General features: G+C 44.3%; 1 protein-coding gene across 1 annotated transcript in view; it reads right to left on the minus strand.

The window, feature by feature from the left end:
* Window positions 1-22,373, minus strand: part of LOC128429417 (protein sidekick-1) — a 48,664-nt gene that overhangs the window by 22,596 nt on the left and 3,695 nt on the right. Inside the window, exons 4-12 of the mRNA XM_053415512.1 lie at window positions 19,475-19,590; window positions 14,976-15,171; window positions 11,986-12,084; window positions 10,689-10,880; window positions 6,943-7,064; window positions 6,312-6,424; window positions 4,715-4,865; window positions 3,109-3,349; window positions 2,782-2,897 (exon numbers count right to left, since the gene is read on the minus strand). Coding sequence (XP_053271487.1) covers window positions 2,782-2,897; window positions 3,109-3,349; window positions 4,715-4,865; window positions 6,312-6,424; window positions 6,943-7,064; window positions 10,689-10,880; window positions 11,986-12,084; window positions 14,976-15,171; window positions 19,475-19,590 — 1,346 coding nt within the window. The remainder of the gene's footprint in view (window positions 1-2,781; window positions 2,898-3,108; window positions 3,350-4,714; window positions 4,866-6,311; window positions 6,425-6,942; window positions 7,065-10,688; window positions 10,881-11,985; window positions 12,085-14,975; window positions 15,172-19,474; window positions 19,591-22,373) is intronic.

Here is a 22,373-nt window from a genome sequence, read left to right on the forward strand (position 1 = left end):
TAAAGCTGCTCTACTAACAATGGCTCCTTGGACGCGGGGGAGAGGTCATTTGTTGGGATGAACCCACACACAATTATCTCCACAGTTCCCCACAGTTCCTCACAGCTTTGTTTCATTTCTCAGCAGATTGTTTTTGCTTCATGATTCCACTGTTTCTGTTCAGTCTGGATACGTACAGGGTGGTTTTCGACCGGGGGAAGACCAGAGAGGTCAAAGCTCTGAGAGTCCACTGCCCAGCTCACCAACCAGTACACAGAGCCGCTCATCCACCATTTACCATTTCCTCAAAGTTGGAGAAAGCTGTATTGCAACTTTTCAGTGCATTATTTTCATTCATATCCATGTAACTTTCCTGTATTTGGTTGACCTCCGGTGTTTATAATGTGGCTTTCAGACAGGTAGGATCAAGCAGGTGGGTGTCTTCAAGACTGAGCTGGAAGGAGAGCCAGTAATGGACCCGTATTCCCAGTACAGGCAGGTACATGAGTACAAATGAATGCTGCTGGATGTGTAAATACTATCTCAGTCAGTTACCTCACATTTGAAGTATTTATTAGCAGCAGAAGATACTTAGAGTTCGGCCCATTATCTCTATTATGTCGAGATAATGGGAAGTGAGGAGCAAATATCATTAAATCAAACTAAATCCACAGGCACAGCAATACTGACCCAGGGCAGCGGAGGCACTGACGAGCAAAGGGAGAGATATAGGAAATATTAGCATCTCAAATAGACCAATCACACTGTGGAGGGGGCGTGTGATGGAGGACTGTGCAGAGAGGTCACATGACTCGATCAAGGCAGCTCCAGTTATCTGAACAAGCGTCGCTCCATTTCTCTACTTTCTATTATTATTATAGATTTTAAACTGGTGTTAAACAGGTGGTAGACGTACAAAATAAACAACTTCTCAATCATCAATAAAAGGTGTGTTTGTTGAAAAGTATTTATAGCATTGGCGGAGTGGAAGTGATTCCATGCAGGGGGAGTGTTCATGGTGCTGGAGTCACACACACTTGCCTCACAGGGTTTCACAGTGTGAAGCAACGTGTCAGACAGTGAGACGCTGTGGCTCACAGCAGAGGGTGGTGGGCACAGAGGAATCGGTGATATCAGATGAGGCAAGAGAAGACTTCCTTTTTTGGTCTTTTCATACAGAATATTACCACATTTTTTAACCGAAACATCCATTTATTAAAAAACACACACTGTGCTTCCACTGGCACCGGGATCCAATTTGAACACGTGTCAAGAACTGTTTCTTTTTTCAGTTTTTCATGTTTCAAGAACTCGCTGCCCCTCTCTAAATCATTCTGAAGGAAAATGTCAACTCTTAAGTGTCTGAAAAGAGAAATCGTGGTGTGGCAGCAGGAGGCTGGAGGGCTACATCTCGGAGGGGAGGTGCTGAGGAGCCGCTGCTGGCAGCCACTTCTCCTCTATTAGCATGGCTGGCATGTAGCTCGGCTGTGAGGCTCAGGAAGGCAGGAGGAGACACACAGATGGGGGGGGGGGAGATGTGCTTTGGGGGTTGGCGCAACATATGACCTGAATTTTTACATTTTTTAAATACAGGATTGCCGCTGGTTTTTACTCACACAGTCTGTTTTCCTCTGTGTATGAGTTTATCTAGAAGACGACCAAACCTCTTTAGAGCTTTGTTCTGCTGTATTTTCTTCCAGTGGCGATTAAGAGTCCTACTCAATGGCACTTTTATGTTGGGAAACATATTTTGCATGAGGTTTCTCTTTATTAAATCTTCCGCTCTGAAGATGTCGAAGAGGGAAACATTTGACCCGCTGCACGGGAAAAGCAATATTACAAAAAAAAATTAGCACTTGTCTTCTCTTTATTTTAAAAATCAAACAGGGAAGTGGAGTTCATTATGATAAATCCCTGGAGGAGCTGCGTGGGAGCTCGCAGAAAGCAAGTGGAGCTACACTGGGTGCAGAAGAAGGGGTGTGTCTGCCGGTAAGTGGTGCACTCAGGCAAGAATGAGTGCACCTTTCACTTCGCCATGTATTTAATCCAGATTTTTTTTGGTTGCGTTTTTAGAAGCTTGCACATCAGAAGATGTCATTTCGTCACCGGCGGCGGTTTCAGCAGAACTCGATTCTCCAACTTGGAAATGAAAGAAAAGGACGAGCTGTGATTTGGCAGACGTGGATACATGTGACGGCTTAAGTGGGTCGTGAAAGTCCGGACTTAAATAGTGATGCAGAAGTGGATTCAAACTCGTGTGTGCACGTGTGCTCAACACACCGCCGGCTCCTGCACAAACTTCTGCTCCTGTTTCAGGATTCTAAAAACAAGACGCCCTCAGGAGCCGGCAGGCTTTATGGATTATTCTCTCTTTATTCAGACACACGTGTAAATCCAGCCATTGTTTCTACTGCGACGTGATACAAGCTGTTTTATGAAAGAGTATTAAACATGAAAGCCTCACTCTTCTGAATGACCCCCCCCACACACCCCACCCCTCCTACTCCTTTACCCCCCCCCCCAGTTGCTTATAAAGGAAGAAACATAAAACTGCAGCAGTTACAGGATGTTACATCATATTTGTGCTATATCCGACATTTGTGTGTCCGTGTCCGTGTGTGTGTGTGTGTCTGTGTGTGTGTGTGTGTGTGTGTTTGTGTGTGTGTGTGTGATGGAGTTGGAGGAATTGGTAATGGACTGAGGGAGTCGAGTGAAAATGTGAGGATGGAAAGTGGCGGTGTGTGTGTGTGTGTGTGTGTGTGTGTGAGAGTGTGTGTGTGTGTGTTGGAGAGTTTTAAACACCTTATATCCAAGTATGACTCCATTTCTCTGAGCCCGGGGCAGAGGCGACCACTTGAGCAGGATCTGGGTGGAACTCACTGCCTCAGCAGAAACATTCATCGGAGTTCCAGACGGAACTAGAGAACACACACACAGAGAGAAAGAGAGAGAAAGAGAGAAAGCTCATTACTACTTGCTTTCTAAACCAGGCTTTGCTTTTATCTGAATCATCTCCATCTTCTCCTCCCTCTCTCCATCCATCCTTTCCCTCAGTGGAACAGAGGGAGTGTGCAGAGATATGAGGCGGCTCTATATCTCCAAACAGGAGACAGAGGTGAACGTTCGTACCGGATTCTGCCGTCTTTGCAGCGATGGTGTTACTCCAGGGTCCAGGTCCTATGGAGTTGTAGGCCTGTATCTGGACCTGGTACTGGGTCCAGGGATTCAGACCCTCTATCGTGGCCTCAGCGGTCTCCCCTGCTCCCTCCGCATCGTCCATCCTGTCCTCCCCCTGCCCGTCCGTCCTCCACACACGCAGCCGGTAGCCCACGGTCTCTGGGCTGCTGTTGTACTCGGACTCAGGAAGAGGCTGCAGAGTAAAGAGGAGGCGGGAGAACAAAGAGCAGATTAGAATTTATGTATATCACACCAAATCACAGCTTACACTCTCTCAAGGTTCTTTACATACTGAGGCGAGGACCTTGTGTTATTATAGACAGGTGGTAAAATTAGATAATAACTTCTCAAACAACTTTTTACTTCTGCAAATGAATCAGGAAAAGACCCAGAATATTGTTATTTATCTGACGTGTCAAAAACCTGCTCCTGCTCTGACACCCCATCTCCTGCTCCTCCTCTCGCCAGCTTCTCCCCGTCCTCTTCCCCCGCTGTCATCCTCTTTAACGTGCTTCCCCTCTCATTTCCTGTCACCCACCCCCCCCCCCTCCCCCCCTCCCGTCACCTCATCATCTCTGCCTGTGACCCACCGTGTCATTATGCATTACAGCCCCAGTCACCTAAATTCAGCGCCTCACAATCACTTCAGCGGGAGCGTTTAGTTTGCTCACAGTGTGTAAATCCACATTATTAGATCTTAACCAACAATGTAGAGCGGCGGCGGCTCTGTGCCGTGCAGCAGATAAGGTCGTGAGACACCCAGTCATTTTAAATACCCACCGTGATTTAGCCCGGCTTAGCATTTAGGAGCCATAATACAGAATGTCACATTAGCTTTATTACCCTTAATATGCAGCTTAGAATAATAGCCTTGGCTGAAACCATTGTGATGGTTCCACTACAGCAGCGAACCTAGCATGCTGCAGCTCAGGCTGGGCACTAACATGCAGGTGGAATCCCATTAGCATGCTGCATAGGTAGCCAGTAGCGCCTCAGTGTCTGTGTCTGAATTGACAGGCTCTTTTTCTCATTCCAGCTCTTAAATGGAAAAATACTCTGCCCTCCATTTATGTTATAATAGAAGAAGGGAAGGGGGGAGAGGGGGAGAGAGGGTGGGGGGGAGGGCAGGAACAAGAGCAAAAAAAGAAAAGACAGTGAGGGGGAAATTATATTTCAGTTTGTGCTGCGAGCAGTCCGCAGGGTGAAGGGGGAATGTGACAGATTAGTTTTAGCACTGATAACCAGGAGAGACACTGATTATAGGCTGTCATCCACTCAAGCTGTTCAGTCCTGCTGCTGGAGAGCAAACGTGCACGTACACACGCACACACACACACACACACACACACACATAGACACACACACACACACATACATACAGAGCAGGCACACGGAGATGCAGAGCGAAGGAACACAAAAGAAAATCCCCTTCAGTCAAATTAGCAATGTTTGAAGAAGTGTAACGGGGCGAGGAGCAAGGTTTTACAGTTTTAGAGTGAAGTGTGTGTCTGTGTGTGTGTGTGTGTGTGTGTGTGTGTGTGTGTGTGTGTGTGTGTACCATCCAGCTGAAGCGCAGACTGGACTGTGTAGCAGACAGCAGGGTGAGGTTAGAGGGGTGCGTGTCAGGTGCCGCCTGCAAGGTCTGAATCAGCCTGGAGGGGGCGCTCATGGGACTGGCTCCGACAATGTTCACCTGACGCAGCCTGAACCTGGAGAGGAAACAAAAACAAGTCAAAGTTGAGTTTATTCGTCATGAGGAGAACCAGCACCATGAAAACTGTAGTATAATGTCCACTGTGGGGAGATAACCACTCTGGTAATGTCACAGTGATCCAGTCGGGCTTGGAAAATAAAAGTTCAGAACCTAAAGCACGAGTTACAAAGAAGAGAGAGTAGACAATGATGATAAATGTTTGATAATAAGATTAATTAGCAGGTAAATTACATTTTCATGGCTAGAACCGATCAAATCTAAGTTATGTGATTGTTTTATGAGAAATAATCAGACTGTGACCAAAACATAAGAAGTTATTTCAAAACAAAATTGCCCCTAGGGTTGGACATTTATATAACACAGGTCAACAAGACAACCACACGTCACACTGATAGTGGAGAAAGACTATTTTCGAGTATTTGGTTTTATTTCTAGGAAGATCCTCTGCGTTATTTATTACAGAACATAAATATAAAAACATTTCTACACTATGGCATCCTTCAGGTGAAACTCCTCTCAAGGGGATTTCTGAGAAAAGCCCCTGACGTATCGTCGAATTGAATTAATCCGAATATCAGTCAGAAAAAAAAAAACCGTAACCCGTTGACAGACACACACACGTTCAGCCACGAGGGAGCGATTGTGTCTTTGTGTTGGATCTAAATGCCTCCGTGCTTCAGTTGTGGGTGTGAGTGACAAATATACGTGTGGGTGTGCAGCGGGCGGGCGAGCGAGAGACTTCATCTGTGACTCGTGGTCCCAGCGTTGGGAGATAGAGAGCCGGGTGTAAAGAGGAACTTAAAGCGAGGGATAAGGCACAGACACACAAGTGCCTCACTTCATCTAACGTCCCAGTGGTGTCGCCTGTGACAACATAATCCCTGTGAGTGCACAAAGTGTACACACACACACACACACACGTACCGCAATCCCATTTCAGATGAAGACGGAGATACAAAGAGCGAGAGGCAGAGATAGACATATAGATAGAGAGGGCGGGGCGGGGCGGGGGGGGGGGGGGGGGAGCTGTTCAGAGTGGGGATAGATCACATTTACAAACTGCCGGCTCCCCATGGCCCTTGAGCAGGGATTACAGACACTCCTCCTCCTCCTCTGTAATGCTCTCTGCTGCCCTTCTTGCTCTCTCCTCCTTCCCTCCTTCCTCTCTTCTCCTTCCCTCCTTCCTCTTAGCTATTTAAGATGGGGGGGGGGGGGTAATAAGGATCTGCATGCAGCAGCAGTGAAGGTGCTGACAAACAGAAAAGTCTCAGATGGAACTGTCTCTCTGTGTGATTTATCTAACTTCACCTGAGTTGAGCAATGCTGCAGATTCTCCCGGGTGTGTGTCTATGTGTGTGTGTGTGTGCGTGTGTGTGTGTGTGTGGGTTGTATCACCGGACTGTGTTCTCGTGCAGGTGACCCGTGTGTGTTTGCCGCTCACCTGTACTGAGTGAACGGAGCGAGGTTGGGAATCTCCAGCGTGTCTGCATCTGGCTGGTTGTCCTCCTGGTGGACGACTCCCCACGCGTCCCCTTGTCCGTCCTCCTTCACCACCTGGAGAAGAGAGATGTGACAATAAGGACATGTCCGTCCAGAGACAACCAATCAAGAAGTTGGACAGCGTTAAGTTCGTCTGCTTCCTGAATGTGTCTCCTAAGATCCCTTGTGATTGGATCCGACTTCCCCACCTCTATAGGCAAATCATCACGTACATCATTTGTTTGTTTTGTTTGTTTGTGAAGATAAAATCACATATTTCACTGTTTGTGTGTTGGTGTGTGTGTATCGTTGTGTGTCTCTGTGTGTGTGTGTCTCTGTGTGTGTTGGCATGAGAGAGATAGACAGAAAGAGAGTGAGCAGTGTAAGGAGGTACTGAATGAATCAATGCTGTGTGTTTGTATTTTGTTATTAAAGATTTTACCCATTAGAAAAACCATATAGCACATGTGTCCGGTTCTGAGTGACCGGCTCTCAGGTCACATTCGGCTGCTCTCAGATCTGATCTTAGCGCTGACCACTTGTGATCAGATCTCCCTCGGAGCCGGATGTTAATCAGGGTCTTACACACTCACCTGTCCTTCTACGATCCATCGGGATATGGCCGTCTTCCCGTCGGAACCCGGGCGGAACCGCAGAGTCGCTGTGCGAGGGCTGATGTTGGAGATGACTAAGTTGGACGGAGCTCCGGGAAGTTCTGCAGATAGAAAACAGAGAGAACACTTCCTCACTCAAAGATGCAACAAGAGCAAGAAGAAAGAAAATCCCTTGAGAAGGAAAACAGTGCAGCCAATACACCAGCAGGTCACCATCATACCTTTTTACGGGTGTATAAAATATTTACAGTCCTAAATCTGTGGGATTGTTGCTTCCACAATAATGTTATTTATGAAAAGAAAAATAGTCCCCACTGCATTATTGATGTTTCAATAGTAGGTTACACTTTCCTTGGAATAAGAAGCACCTCTGGCTGCTGGTGTTAGAGGAACCAGGTAAAATAGGAGTTTATATAAAGACCAGTGGGTTTTTTACACTTCAGTGAATTATTTTGAATAAATGGATCAAAAACTTTACACTTTTACTTTTACTGTAGAGATTTTTCCATGAGTGTATAAATACGATTAAATTGCCCAAATCTGACAAACAAGGTCACAACTGCTACACGGTTTAAAATGTACTTACAATAACAATAATAACAGAGAAGAGAGAAGGAGGAAATGCAGGTCACCAATAATGAATTCAGAACAAAACAGATTGTAAGTCGGGGGGAGCTAATCCAATCCTTTTTCTTTATGTCCATGCTTGGTTATTATAAAGGAAAAATAAAAGATTGGACACAGAAAACAAATATGTTAATTTTAGTAAAGCTCCTGCTCCTATGCTCTCTCTCTCTCTCTCTCTCTCTCTCTCTCTCTCTCTCTCTCTCTCTCTCTAATTTATTTCATATTTCTGAGCTTGGCAATACAACACACTGAGATAAATCTGCACACACCAGAGGAGGCGAGAGGTGAATTAAATGCACAGTTCACTAAAGTCCATTTAAGGCCAATAAATGTCTGAGTAGGCAGCAGGGCTCATAAATTATGTTTGACCCATTATTATTCCAGCATTGTTCTATCTCCGAGGGAATACTGAGTGACGGGAACCCGGGTAATGTTGCTGAACAGCTCGGCCGGTCGGAGAGGAAGAGGAGGGGAGGACGGAATCGAACACAGACCAGGAGGGAAGGTTGTTGTTCTTTGTTGTCACTAGGATAACGTAACAATAAGTGACTGGATTTCCACCTGCTGGAACATTGTGTTTGTTTCCCCCTCGGGAATAATTCATGAATCTTAATGACAGAAAAAATCTGGCTTATTTGGAGGACGGATTTTTATGAGTGTGTGTAGTTTGTTGCAGATTGGATTCACGGGGACTGTTGGGCCTTGGTGGAGGTGTATGAGCTGTTCTAGTCTGTGGACTAGTGGCAGAAAAATACAGACATCAGACTGGAAGGTCTCTGTTTCAACTCCACAGAGTGACACAAAACATACCTGGATCTGTTCAAGTCCAAGAAGACTCTCCCTACCCCACTGTCTAAGTTCCCCTGAGCAAGGCACCTATGGCTGCCCACTGCTCTCTGTGTTCACTGTGTGTGTGTTGTGTCCTGCTATGTTCACACGGATGGGTCAATAGCAGAGGACAAATGTCCCCCATTTACATGTGTCTGTGCATGTGTGTGGGACCAATACAATTAATCTTGAATCTTGATCAGTCAATATGTTAATTTGATCACCACAGACCAAAACCCTAATGAGTCTTTGTGATTCGCTGTCTCTCCATCAAAGAATCTAAGAGTAAAATTTGAAAAACTTTTGAAAAAAAACAAGTTTCTTTGTGAGGATTAATTAAAAATAATGAAAGTTCTTCACTCTCCAAAGCACAACAATCCAGTTTCCATTAATTCAGCTTGAACGCAGAGAAAACTGCAGAATCACAGAATCAGTGACGATGACCACGTTTCTCACTCAGCAGGTGCTTCCTGTTTGAGTCCATGTTTCTGTCACATTCAAGCTGAAAGCTGTACTGAATCATGTGAACAATCTCATATATATATAACACTCAGTGGAGCATCTACTTCCATTTTTCATCGACATCCATGAATGAGTCTCTGGGAAATCAATAGAAAATGTAGAGAAACACCCAATGTTAAGGAAAACAAGAAGAAGTTCCTGGATCTGATTCCTAATCCAGATCCACACTAAACTTTTCCCTCATCCTTCCACCAAGTTTCGTAGAAATCCATCCAGTAGTTATTTTGCATAATCTTGCTTTAAAAAAACAAACAAACCAACATCACATAAACCTCCTCTGAGGATGTAAACATGTCTCAGTTTGAACTCTTCAATCAGAGCTGAATGTTCCTCTGGAAGACGGAAACTCTGAAGATCCCTTTTAACCGTCAAGTTCCCAAAAAAAAAAAACAAATTAACAAATGGCTTGTTTCTGTTAATGAAATTTACATAATCAAAAGATCTAAACGGCCTCTTCAGAGCCACTTTTCCACCACGGCTCCTCAGGGTGTTGGGTTTGATGATACCCCCGTGCTCGGGTGTGATCCGCTGTAATCCATCGAGCTCTGCTGCAGCAACACAAACCCTCACATTTGCGTTACATGGCAGAACACATGTATCGGAGAAGATGGTGAATCCAACACATTGGCTCACTGGGGGGGACGTGTGGGGGGGGGTTCTATAGAACATCTCAGGGGGGATTTTCTTTCACTGGGACTCTATAACTCGACCGGGTCCAGTTAGTAAGGAAACAAGAGAACTCTTCCTCTCTGGATCCAGTGAAGTACATGTGTGTGACAAAAGACAAATTACAGCCATCAGCCTCCATCTCTCTGTAAAGTGCAGACAGCAAAACTTGTGAGGGTTGTAATGTGGAAATGTTGATATCAGCTGCCTGGCTCAGATGAATGACAAAATTCTCTCAACTCCATGAATACATGAATAAATAAACAAGACGAGAATCTAATGCTCAGTGGATCTCTCTCTCTCTCTCTCTCTCTCTCTCTCTCTCTCTCTCTCTCTCCGCTCGTTCTTTACTCCTTTTCTTCTAATCTTCAGCCCTCTGTCTTTCCTTCAGTCTTTTGCTTTCATGAATTAATGAATAACCCCAGAATCTAAAAAGTGTCTGTATCCATCTTTCTCTCACTTTTCGTGCGCTTTTATTTATAAATTAATAATCAGAAAATGTTAGGACAGAAAATCCTTTCTTTCCCTCCATTCTCCTTCACCTCCTCTCAGTCCAGGCTTTGGTCTTCCCCGTCTTCAAAGATTGCATTTATCTTCTGTGTTCCCTGCTCGTCCCTCATTATATTTCTCTGTCTGTTCTCTCGTCCTCAGTTCTGTTCTTTGATTGTCTCTCTTGCCCTCTCTCTCCCCCCCCCCTCCCTACACTTTAGCTATTTGCAGTTAATCATCACTAATAATGATTGCAACTTGGCCTTAGTCCAGTCCAACAAACTCATCATGCATCCAGTGTGCACGTAGAGTACACACACAACACACAAATAAACTGCACACCAAAGCGCTGTCTAAGATGCTGTAAATGACTAAGTCTTGTGTGTGTGTCTGTGTGTGTGTGTGTGTGTGTGTGTAGAGAGAGTGATGATTCATGGACGCACAGTTACAGCCACTTATCAGCCTGAGGAAAGACAATGGCATCGTAAGAGCTCATCATTCATATTTACTCTGGGACACGCACACACGTACACATGAGAAGAAACCTTCCATTAATGTCCCCTGCCAGCTCCACTTGTGTGTATTTATTGTACCTGGTGGGACTCCGGTGGAGATGGTGGAGGACGTGACCACGCCCCTCCCTGCGGCAGTGAGCGCCGCCACCTGGAGCGAGTACGCGGTGGTGGAGGTGAGGCCGGTCAGCTGGTACCGCAGCGTGGAGTTGGAGAGAGAGCGCTCCTGGCGACTCGACTCTTTGTCGGACACCTGCCACCACAACACGTAGCCTGCGGGGGGGCAGAGCAAATGCTGGGTTAATAAAGCTGTTCATAATAAAGGTAATAAGGGTAATAAAGCTGCATGTAGACACACACACACACACACACACACACACACACACACATACATAATGAGATGTACAGAGCCAAGAAGGAGGGAGAGTGTGTCTGTCCCTTCGCATCTTCACAGTCATGCATCACACTCCACCACCTCCCGACGTGTGTGTGTGTATGTGTGTGTGTGTGCGCGCGGCCACTTGTGTGTAACGCCCTGGAGAGAGTGACTGGTCCCACATCTGTCTCCTTGCTCACCAGGTGCTGGATGAGAAGCAGGTTGAGGAGAAAGGAGTAAATGTGCAAGGTGACCTTGATTTAATATCAAATTTCCCCACTCCGGAGTGTGAGAGCCGACTGTGAAGGTGCAGCTGCCTGGTGCTGTTACACTGGGCTCTCGTCGTGCAGGTGCCTGATGAATGTTTGGACCCAATCCAGCCTTGTCAATACACACAGACACACACTCATTCACACACACACACGTATACACAATGTGGGGTAATCGCTTAAAGGTTGGTCATTTAGGATTTTATAGCCAGATTTTCGTCGTACATATTATTTAAAAATCTTTACCTTCACACCATGTTGCCTGCGACCAGAGTGAGAGTTATAGTTTTGGGACACGTTCCATAGAGTGTGTATTACAAAATGGATACAGACGCCAGGTCTGGAAAGTGAATGTAATGAGGATGTGCCTGAAACCTGTATTCTCTCAAATGACCAGCAGGGGTACGCAACAAAATGTCATGTTTCTTTTCATATATAAGAAAATGACTCTTCTTCTCACTGGATTTAAAACATGAGTAAACTCAGGAGTGTTTGGTCCCAATCTTTAGTTTCCAGTTGTTTTTAAAACAGCATGATGTTCATTTAGAAAATTAGGATCCCACCTCGAGTCAAATCGACCATACAGTAGCACAACCCTGCAGCTCTCAGTCAGGTTCCCCCCCCGATCTTCCAAATATGGCTACCTTTGGTTCCACAAAACCAAGATGGCTCTCCACATCTAAGCTCACCACCCGATGGGTGATGTCACGGTGGATCCCCACTTGGCTCTTACCAGTAATGATGCCGTTCTTGTCTTCAGGCTCCGCCCAGCTGACTCTGAGGGACGTGTCCAAGATCTCAGTGAAGCTCAGCTGACGAACAGGTCCAGGTGCTGAAAGAACACATCATCAGATATCAGTGTTATATTACTTAGGTCAGTATTTTGAGTATTTCATTTTATTTCCGATTTAAGACGATTGCTCCCAGCACTGACACATCCCATTACCAGCTGCTCCCACACCAGCTCGTAATCACATCTGCATTGACCACCACACACGTATTCAGGTGCACGCATGCCTGTCGTCTCTCATTCCATCCATGGCTCTCTAACCCCTCTCCCTGCAGAGCGCTTAAGCTATTCATCTGAGACATTCAATAACACACACACACACACACACACACACACACACACACAAACTCCTTCCTTACCAACAAAGAGTGAACCACTATTTTTAGTCGTTTTGATGAAAGAAGAAAAGTTATTAAACCTTCTCTTTCATAATATAATTGTAGAACTGCTTTTTCAGATAAAAAGGGAATTGCACATGATCCGAGTTTTCCTCCAACACACGGAGTTATTTGGTCCGAGACAGTTGGGTTCAGGATCTTCGAGTTCTTCACTCTTTTCATCTCGATGTTGGAATCAACCGAGGACTGAACCCACAACCTCCAAACTTCAGAGCGCTGTTTGAAACACCCGGAGCCATTTGGTCAGACACACTCCTTTGCTTTTTGCTTTGAGCTGTGTTTCTCAGACCTTTTGTGTCTTTCCTTGGAAGTCGGACATCAAAATTCAATCAGCTACTCGAGGGCTGAACCCGGAACCTCAATATTTCATTTTATTTTATTTTTTGGGGGGGGAGAATTTTTTGTGTTATTAGACAGAGACGGTGGAGAAAGACATGTAGAGGGATGACATGCAGCAAAGGGCCCGGGCGGCTGCTGGACAGATTCAGCCTTGATGGTGTCACATCCTCATCCAGGTGAAGCACAGGGAGGTCCCACCACCTGAAAGATTTAACCGTCCTCTGCCATTCGGAGACATCTGGACACTTATGAGCTGCATTTGTTGGAGCCCTCAATTCTTCAGTTATGGAGTTGAGCATCAAAATTCACTGAGCCTGATAAAAATGGAAGCATAGAACTTCCAAGCAGTCGTCTAACAAGCCGAGCTATTTAGTTAACAACTGTCTTCGACTTTATTCCTTTGGGTGCTGTCCAGAGGAAAAACCCTGGCACCACCTCTGGCAAATCCTAGTGGCCAAGTGGAAAATTCACAAGTTTTACTGTTGTAGGTTTAATCCTGCGGCGACTCATTAAACTTTGAAGTCCTGCAGCTGGAGGAAACGCTCAGAGGCGAAGAGGACTGTGTGGTAGTCCAACGTCCAACATCCACAGATCGTCCAAGTGTCTCTCTTCAGGGAATAGGAGGACAACTCTTGTTTCTAGACAACTTCCTCTAGAAAAGAAGTTGTGAGTCTGATCCTCATGAGACTCAGTGAATTGTATACCCAGAGGACTGTGTGAGGAGAGCTACCTCTGTGAAATGGACTTGCTCACATCTTGTGTTTATTCCTAACTGTAAGCCTCCAGTGATGCAGTACCCTGCTGCTGCTTGTTTTTTTACCAGTGTCCTTAAAACACCATTTCCTTTGTATTTAAGTAGAGTGGTTCCTTCAGTGTAGTTTGAGGCTACAACCACACACACTGAACATCTGCTTTCACTGATCATGTATGTGCAGGTGTAAACAGGAAGCTGTGGGTTGTTTAGATCCAGAAGACAGAGCAGGGATTTATTTTCTTGGACGTGTGAGGAGGTGGAAGTGGAAGTGTTTCCTAATCAGCGCTGGTGGTGGAGTAGAGGGTGATAAGACCCAATCAGGCCCCGGGTCCGGCATCATCAGGATGCAGGCGGCTGCCTCATCATTTCCAAACCAGTCTCACCCTCTGTCAGTCCAGATTAGAACCCAGTCCTGGATTTGTCAAACACTGTTTCATAGGTTCTGTCCTCAGCTTTAGAGGCTTGAAAAGTAGAATGGACATGAGGCATAAACATAGTTTAACGCATTTTAAAACCAAATAGGTTAAGTGTGGATGTGGCCTGAAAATCATTTGTGAATGAGACTCGAACCTGCAGAATGAAATGTGATGTGTGCCGGGCCCCAACGTGGATCAAGTCAAAACACATCACAGAGTTTGAGACATAATTACAGCTGGATTTAAAGAATGAGTGAGAGTGGAGCTAAAAAATGTGTCCTGCTAGCTCACTGGTCCACAATGTGTCACACACACACACACACACACACACACACACACACACACACACACACACACACACACACACACACACACACACACACACACACACACACACACACACACACACACACCTATCATCAAGCAAGAATTACACCCACCGTTAACCCTGCAACACGCCCAGCACCCAATCAATACCTGGTCTCTGCTGTGTGTACATGTGCGAGTATGTGTGTGTGTGTGTTTGTGCGTGTGTGCATGTGTCGTGTGTTAATGCGTGTGTGAGCACTTGGCTTCTAATACCTCTTCCCCACTAGATAATTGCCGGCTGGTAATAATTGCTTGTCTGTCTGCCTACAGGCTATTGTGTTCATTTGACCATGCCACTGTGTGCATGTGTACTCTAGGACTGGGAGGGGCCTCTATTATGTGTATCCGTGGAACAGTGGGCTATAAACACCTCCATACGAATCAATTCCCTTTTTAAAAAAAAAGACACAGAGGAGGGGAAACTAAGAAGAAAGAGATTAAATAGGAGAGAAACTAAAGTAGGAGCCTAAGAGAAGGCAGGGGGTGTTGGAGAGTCGATGTTGCGTAAGCAGCTTTTGTATCACACAGAACCAAACAGAGCAGGTCAATACATCTCCATTATTATTCACAGGAGAGGCTGATCGAGTGATATGTTCTGGCATTATTCAAATTGAAGTGTGTGTGTGTGTGTGTGTGTGTGAGGGTGTGTGTACTCACTGTCCTCGTGTGTCTGCAGCATGGTGGGCGAGCTGCGGGGGCCGTCTCCAGGTGTTGTGAAGCACAGGGTGGAGCCGAAGTACCAGGTGAACTTCTTCAGGCCGCTGACCAGCCCCGTGTGGCGGGAGCCCGGGTAGTCCGGCGTGATGGTCACCACCAGGACGTCCTCCGGGGACAGCTCGGGCCAAACCAGCAGCTGAGTTCCACCAGAGAGAGAAGATTTATCGTTGTTGACATCTCGGTTACAAAATAAATATTCATGCCAGTTAATCTGTTTGTTGTGTGTGTTTCCTGTATTAGTTTAGTCATGAATCTGACTCCACGGTATTAGCTCCAGGCTACTGGATTCAAATTCAAATCTTGTTATTTTCCGGCTGCATTTATGAGACAGAACTTATTTCTGCAAGAGTTTGGAAACAAAGTGAAGCTTTTTCAAATTAGGATGATACACAAGGGTGTTGTTGTCATTTAAGTTTAAAACCAAATGGTTTTCACAGAGTTGTGAAAAAACAATATTCGTGTTTCATTCCCCGGAAAAATAACAAAAAAACACCTGCATCCCCAATATATTCAGATTTAAAGATTTATTTACATATAGATGTTCCACTTAACATACATTTCTACCAGCAGGTCATTATCAGTCCTAACACTACCTGAGGATCTCAGTCCGACTAAAAGCTTCATGACAAGTGAACCCGTCTCCACTGTGGGACTTGATTTGTATTCCGAGCCACAGTGGGTTTTTTATTTGAGTTGTTGCTCGGCCCACAGAAACAAACAGTGAAGAGCATACACTTACATATTCATAATGAGAGATATGAGCCAGGGGCCACTCTAAATACAGTGCACATATTTAGAGCATGGTGAAATTACTGGCTAAGTAACTTTCAGCCAAGTTTTTCATCTGAATTAAGCAGAGCGATGGGTTCTAGTGTGTAAATGCAGGATGTTTACAGAGCAGCTTTATATGATAATTGAATTCACAATGTCTCTTTAATAGCATATTGTTGGTGGGCGTGCATTAACATATATTTGTTATTGCTGGATTTGCCTGTAGGTGTGAAAAGAGAAAAGCTTCTATTTACATCAGAATTCAAAAACTGACCCGTATGTCTCACGTCTCTCATCTTCAGTTTGTCCTGTGTTGATAAGTTTCTACAGGCAGCTCCACTGAAGTCGGACATTGTGGGACTCACATCAAGTTATTGTCTCCACATCGTCCTCTACACACTACAGGGACTGTCCATATCATTACAATACATCAGCTGCCTCCAACTTTGTGAACATTGTGAAATTGTCACGACCCTGCAGGACTCTGGTCTTTTTAGTGGACTCGGCACAAGTGGCAACAGACACCTGAGACACGTGAGGAGCAAGAGGACGGCTGATGGGGGGGGGGGGGGACAGAACTCAGGAGACAGTGACCCAGAGCTCAGACTCTTTTCTTTTTTTTTACCTAGGACACTTTCTAATAACTTTAAAACTGAAACCATACGACAGCGTCTTACCAGGGGAGTGATGAGAAAGAGCTCAGCATTTGAAAGGGGTGAGACGTGTAGATTTTGTTTTTGCCAAAAAATTATATATACATATATATTTTTCTACTGTTTTTATAATATATATATACACAGTTTATATTTTTTTGTACTTTCCACTCCAGCAGCACAAGAACACTTTCCTACTGGACACTGACTAATCACATCATTGCATTCCATTCCTGTATCTACATACATGCTCTCCGTATGTGATTTATGTGATTTATGTATGTATGTCAGTGATGTGTTAAGTGTACAAGCTACTGGATGATCTGAATTTCCCACAAGATTAATACAGTATCCATCTATCTATCTATCTATCTATCTATCTATCTATCTATCTATCTATCTATCTATCTATCTATCCATCTATCTATCTATCTATCTAAACAGAACAAAGTACTGATGTGTTCTGTCTAGATTGTGTTTTAAAAGAGCGTCTTCCACTGCACTAGCTTGTTTTCAGATTTTAACACTATAATTTATTAGGACCAGCCTTGTTATGTGAAAGTATCCGATCAGCCAACCGTGTGGCAGAGACATGTCAGCAGCTTATCTTAATGTTCACATCAATCATCAGGTGACGTAGACTGTGGAGTTAATGTTGGTGCCAGACGAGCTTTTTCTATAACCGATGATTTCCTGAGACTTTCACACACAACAGAAAAGTGTGAATAACAACCCGCTGTGACTTCTTTAGCATTTCACGAGCCAAAACCTCCTTCAGGGTTTTTAAAGCAGGAAGTTTACAGCATTTGTGATATATTTCCAAGTATTTCTAGTAAAGTATATACTGGCTTTTGCAGACCAACGAGGTACTTTCTGCTATTAAAAGAATCTAAAAACGTCTCTGGCTTTATATCACCTCTACATCCTGCAGTAGGAACCAATCAAACAACCGACACACTCACAGGAAGTGTTATTAGGAAAAAGGCCGTTGATAGTTGACAGTTGATTGGCTGTTTTTCTGCCTGAAGGCTGCTGCACTGCACCCAGTTAGTCGTTGTAAAATAAGGTTCTCTATTGTAATTTATTATCGGCACAGTGTATTTTGGGTGCAGTAAAAATGTGCTGATGTGGCACCCTGGAGCTCCTGGTGCTGGTCCACTGTTTAGAGGGAGCTGGGAAGACTGGCTCTGCTGCTGCTATAGCACGGTACGGTGCTGTCCTCAGGAGAACTGGGTGTTATAAGTAAAAAGTGCATTTCACTTTTTACTTCACTTTTTATATCTTTTATCTATTATATCTTTTTATTTAGATATGTTTATGTCTAAATAAATGTTACTTTGTATAAATATTAGAAAAAGGGAGTAAATAAGAAGTAAATAGTGAGTAAATATATATTGTTTCTTTTTATTGCTTTTCTTATGTGTGTTGTATTTATTGTATTTTTATGTTTGTATGTTTCTATGTTCATGTTTTCTATGTTCATTGTATGCACCAATAACCAGAGCAAATTCCTTGTAGGTGTAAACCTACTTGGCAATAAATACTTTCTGATTCTGATTCTGATAACGTTTTCTGTATATGTTAATGCTTCATAATTTACTCTAAACTAATTTCTAAGTGAAGGTACAGAAGTTAATGAGCTTCCTCTGTTCAGAGACAGATGAAACGTCTTCAAGACCCTCAAGGATGTCCAGTTGTCTCCATAAAGCAGCTATCATAACCTGAATGCCCCTAAGAATCCTTACTGGACACACAACCTTTTTTATCCGGAAGGTCAACCTTGATAATCTGAGCAGAACGGAATCTGTTTAGTTGTTTAAATGACTGCTCTTCTTGTCAGTGTATGTTATTCACTATGACTAGTGTTAAGGACATTCAAGTGGAAGACTCACCAGAACTGGCTCTCAGTCTGGTAATCAGTTTTCAGCCATGTTATTAAGGGTTTTGTATATATTCACTGATCTGTGGTGGTGGTGGGAGGGGGGGGGGGCGAAATGAAATGAAGCTTAGCTCCATGTCCCTCTTTTAATTAATATCATTATCTTCTGTCCTCTAACCAGCACCACACACCCAACACGACACACAGCCACATGTGAAAGGCTCCAGTGATGTGAAGTGGAAGCGCCGGCAAACACAGACAACATCACACAGCCACATCAAACAGATGGAAAGAAAAAGACCATATAGTATTTATCAACTAACAAAGACACCAACATTCAGACTCTCTAAAACACACACACACAGACACACACACACACACACACAGAGGCAGTGACGCACAGCCAGAAAATTGTGTGTTTTCTTTGTCATGTTAATCAGTTCCTCTGGGTTTGGTTGGCACAGCAAAGTGAAGAATAAATCAAAAAGCAGAACTAGTACATATGGATCACTCTCTCACTCTTCAGCCCTTCTCTCTCTCTCTCCCTGCTCCCCCCATTATCCTGCTCGCAGCTCCTGTTTTTCTTAACACCGTCTTTTTTTTCTTTCCATATTTAATCCTCTCTCTTCTTTACCTCACCACACTTGACTTGGCTAAGTGTGTGGGTAAACAGGAGCAGAGCAGTGCATGACCTTTGAGCCAAAAAGAGACGTTTTCCCCACAAAATGTTCACACACACACCTACACACACAAAATACGAATTGTTCTCATTATTTAATGTGATTTTAGGTATTTTATCTTTGTATTTTTCCTGCTATATATCAACAACTAAGTGCATTTTCAAACATGAGAGTCCAGAAACCAGGATTCATGTCTTGTTTCAACTGTTTACATTTGATCTGGTTAGTTTTGGTTCCATATAACAATTGAGGGAGTTGACTAAAGAGTTTAGGAACATCACTTAATCTGCTGCGTCTACCTACACGTGACAGTGATTGGTTTGCAGACAGGCGTGTGTCTGACGTCTTCAGATTAAAGTCGGACAAAACAAGCTCCACAAAAAAACATCCACATCTTTTATTTCATTGGACTCGACACAAATGTTTTTTTAATGTCACTCGTCTTGTGAGTCTTACCTTGTATCCCTGGTTGATGCCATTGATAAACTGCTGAGGTGGAGGGTTCCATGTGAAGCGGATGGTGGTCGAGTTGATAGCTACAACTTCCACTTCCTGCGGGGGTGCTGTGGGAACTAAACACAGATAAACACACACGTTGTAGTTAGAGTTCTTAAACACACAAGGAAAACATGAGTTCAGCTTCTTCTCCTTCGTGAACTAGTGCTACTGAACCATATTTCAATATTTCCTGTTGAGACCGGGTTCATTTTTTTAATTAGAAACATTCTGCTAAGCTTGCAGAAGCTAAATGCCAAACCCAGCCCTCTGTTCCTTGCTGCTAAATGACCTAATTTCTCAATAAAATTCATCCCATCCATTGTAATTTTGCATTTATGTGTTTTGCATATTATTACCTCGGGAGCGACTAAGTGAGATTAGCATAGTGACCCTTCGGTGACAGATTCTGAACAATGGTGGTGGCTCTTGGCTCGTGGCTGACGCATTAAATCTATTGAGCCTCTCGGGCGCTGACCTCAGGACAGTGGCCACAGGAAGTGAGATCCACGCAGCTGATTTGTTGGTTCGGTTCTGTAGACGTATTATTCTCCTATGTAAGGAGCCCTGTCAACCTTTATTACCCAATTGATGGCTCTGCACGGCTCATCATGATTTATTGATTGAAAAAATACCATAACGATCTGTATTAATAATTAACTTACAATGGGCACTTTAAACGATTTAGTATTGCTGCCCTGTTGAGTTGGAGAGGTCACCAGAGACGTGTTTAAAAAAGAATTAGACAAATCTAAAGTGGCGGTAGAGCAGAAAATCCTGGTTCCAACTTGTTTGTCTTCCAAATGCTCAAAAAGAGCTGAGTCATGAGGTTGTTTTTCATCAGGAACTCAATGTCTTTTAATTGCTTTCTTTAAAACTATAAACGCCTCTGCTTTTCAATGTGGCCATTAGATGGACATCACTACTATGCACAAGGGAAATCTCCGTCTGGGGCGTCTGGGAAAAACTGAACTTAATATGTGTTGAATTGGTGGAACAGCCCTTTACCCTACATTTATATCAATCTACCATCCTGACACAAATTCATTGTTTACGCTTTTATATGGTGGCTGCAGCTCAGGGGGTGGAGTGGTTCGATACTCGGCTCGTCCGGCCCACATGCCCGAGTGTCCTTGGGCAAGACACCAGAACATCAAATTGCTCCTGACGGCTGTGTGTGTGTGAATGAGATGCATGATGAGATGGTATCAAGGAGCTGTGTGAAAGTGTGTCAGGTCAACTGTGTGGGTCGGAAAAATAAACATGTGAAACATATGTAATAAACTGGGGCATTCTGAGGCAGCATGGTGGCGCAGTGGGTCGCCTCCCAGCATGAAGGTTCCCAGTTTGAAGTGGGAGGGTCTGTCTGTGTGACTTTGTGTTAAATTTGTTCTCCTCATTTCTGTGTGTGTCTGATTTCCAGTCCAGAGACTCTAAAATTGACTGTAGGTGTGAATGTGAGTGGTTGTTTCTCTCTGTATGTTGATATGATGGTGCATGTCTAACAAAACAAGTTGTATATATATTGTCTATAGCAGTTTTTCCTATGAGAAGTAGGTTGTTTGTCTGGAGGAAGGTAAATATAATCCACCATGTTGTGTCTGGTTCTCACAAACTGGAGACATTTGCTTCATCCTTTCTAAAAGCAGAACCTCTGTCTCATATGTTGATTTTCATTATACATACATCTTTATCTTCCAGCTGCCTGGTGAAAGAAAATGGATCCACGATGGCACTAAAGCCAGAAGGAGGAGAGAGGGGTGTGACTGGGAAATGTGTCTGTGTGTGTGTGTGTGTGTGTGTGTGTACATGTGCTTGTTCATGTGTGTATGTTTGTGGGCGCGTGTTATGGTGATCACACTGTAAAGGGATTATGCTGATGCTGGAAAGCCACAGTGTGATAATGCACTGTTGCATGATGGGAGTGCCCTTTGCATTTTTTTTATATGTGAGCCGGAGAGGCCAGACAACAGGGAGAGGAGGAGGAGGAGGAGGAGGAGGAGGAGGAGGAGGAGGAGGAGGAGGAGGAGGAGACCAGATCAAGGACGGGTGACAAATGGAGGGCGAGAGATAGTGAGACAAAGAGGGGAAGTGAACCCAGGGTTGAGCGAGGGAGATTAATTGATATTAAAGATACTCCCCCCCCCCCCCCCCCCCTGCCAGGCTGACTGTACACCTGGGGACCGGCTCCTAACCCCTCTCGGCTCCCAGCTGCAGATTAAACACTGAGCTCCGTCCTCTGGGGGAATCTCGAGCACGTAAAGGCAGAGTGATAGAGAGTGAGTGGGAAAAGAGAAACGTTATGTTAATGCCCAGTTCAACCACAGACTCTCAGAGACGGTGAGAGAAAAGGTCCAATCCATCAAGGCCACTCCCATTAAACCACATTAGAATAATTAATGAGCCTAACTCCCTCTCCCGAGTCCATAAACCTGTCCTGACCTCTTGTAATAATGACTGTGAGTTTTATGTGCACATGTGGACACGTGTGTGTCTGTGTGTGTGTTGGTGTGTGTGTGTGTGTGTGTGTGGATCGGCCCATTTGTAATAATGATAATTTACAGTCGGAATAAAAGCCAGGACGAAAAGAGCCTGTGTTTTAAAGGTGATTTAAACCCATGACCACTTCCTCTCGCCCTCCTTTACAGTCCTCACGTACATTCTTCCCCTTTTCACCACCACTCCATTGATTTATGTGTGGAGAGTTGAAAGTGTGGTCCCCTGCGTAGCCATATTTACCAAAATCTAGTGCTTATTACACAATAAAGTATCATATTATATATTTATAGAGCTGCACAGACACTCTCTCCCCCTGAGATGTCCCTCCAGTATGTTATAAGTCACGCCTATGGGTTCTCGT

Source organism: Pleuronectes platessa, chromosome 3 (assembly GCF_947347685.1).
Source record: "Pleuronectes platessa chromosome 3, fPlePla1.1, whole genome shotgun sequence".
Lineage (NCBI taxonomy): Eukaryota > Metazoa > Chordata > Actinopteri > Pleuronectiformes > Pleuronectidae > Pleuronectes > Pleuronectes platessa.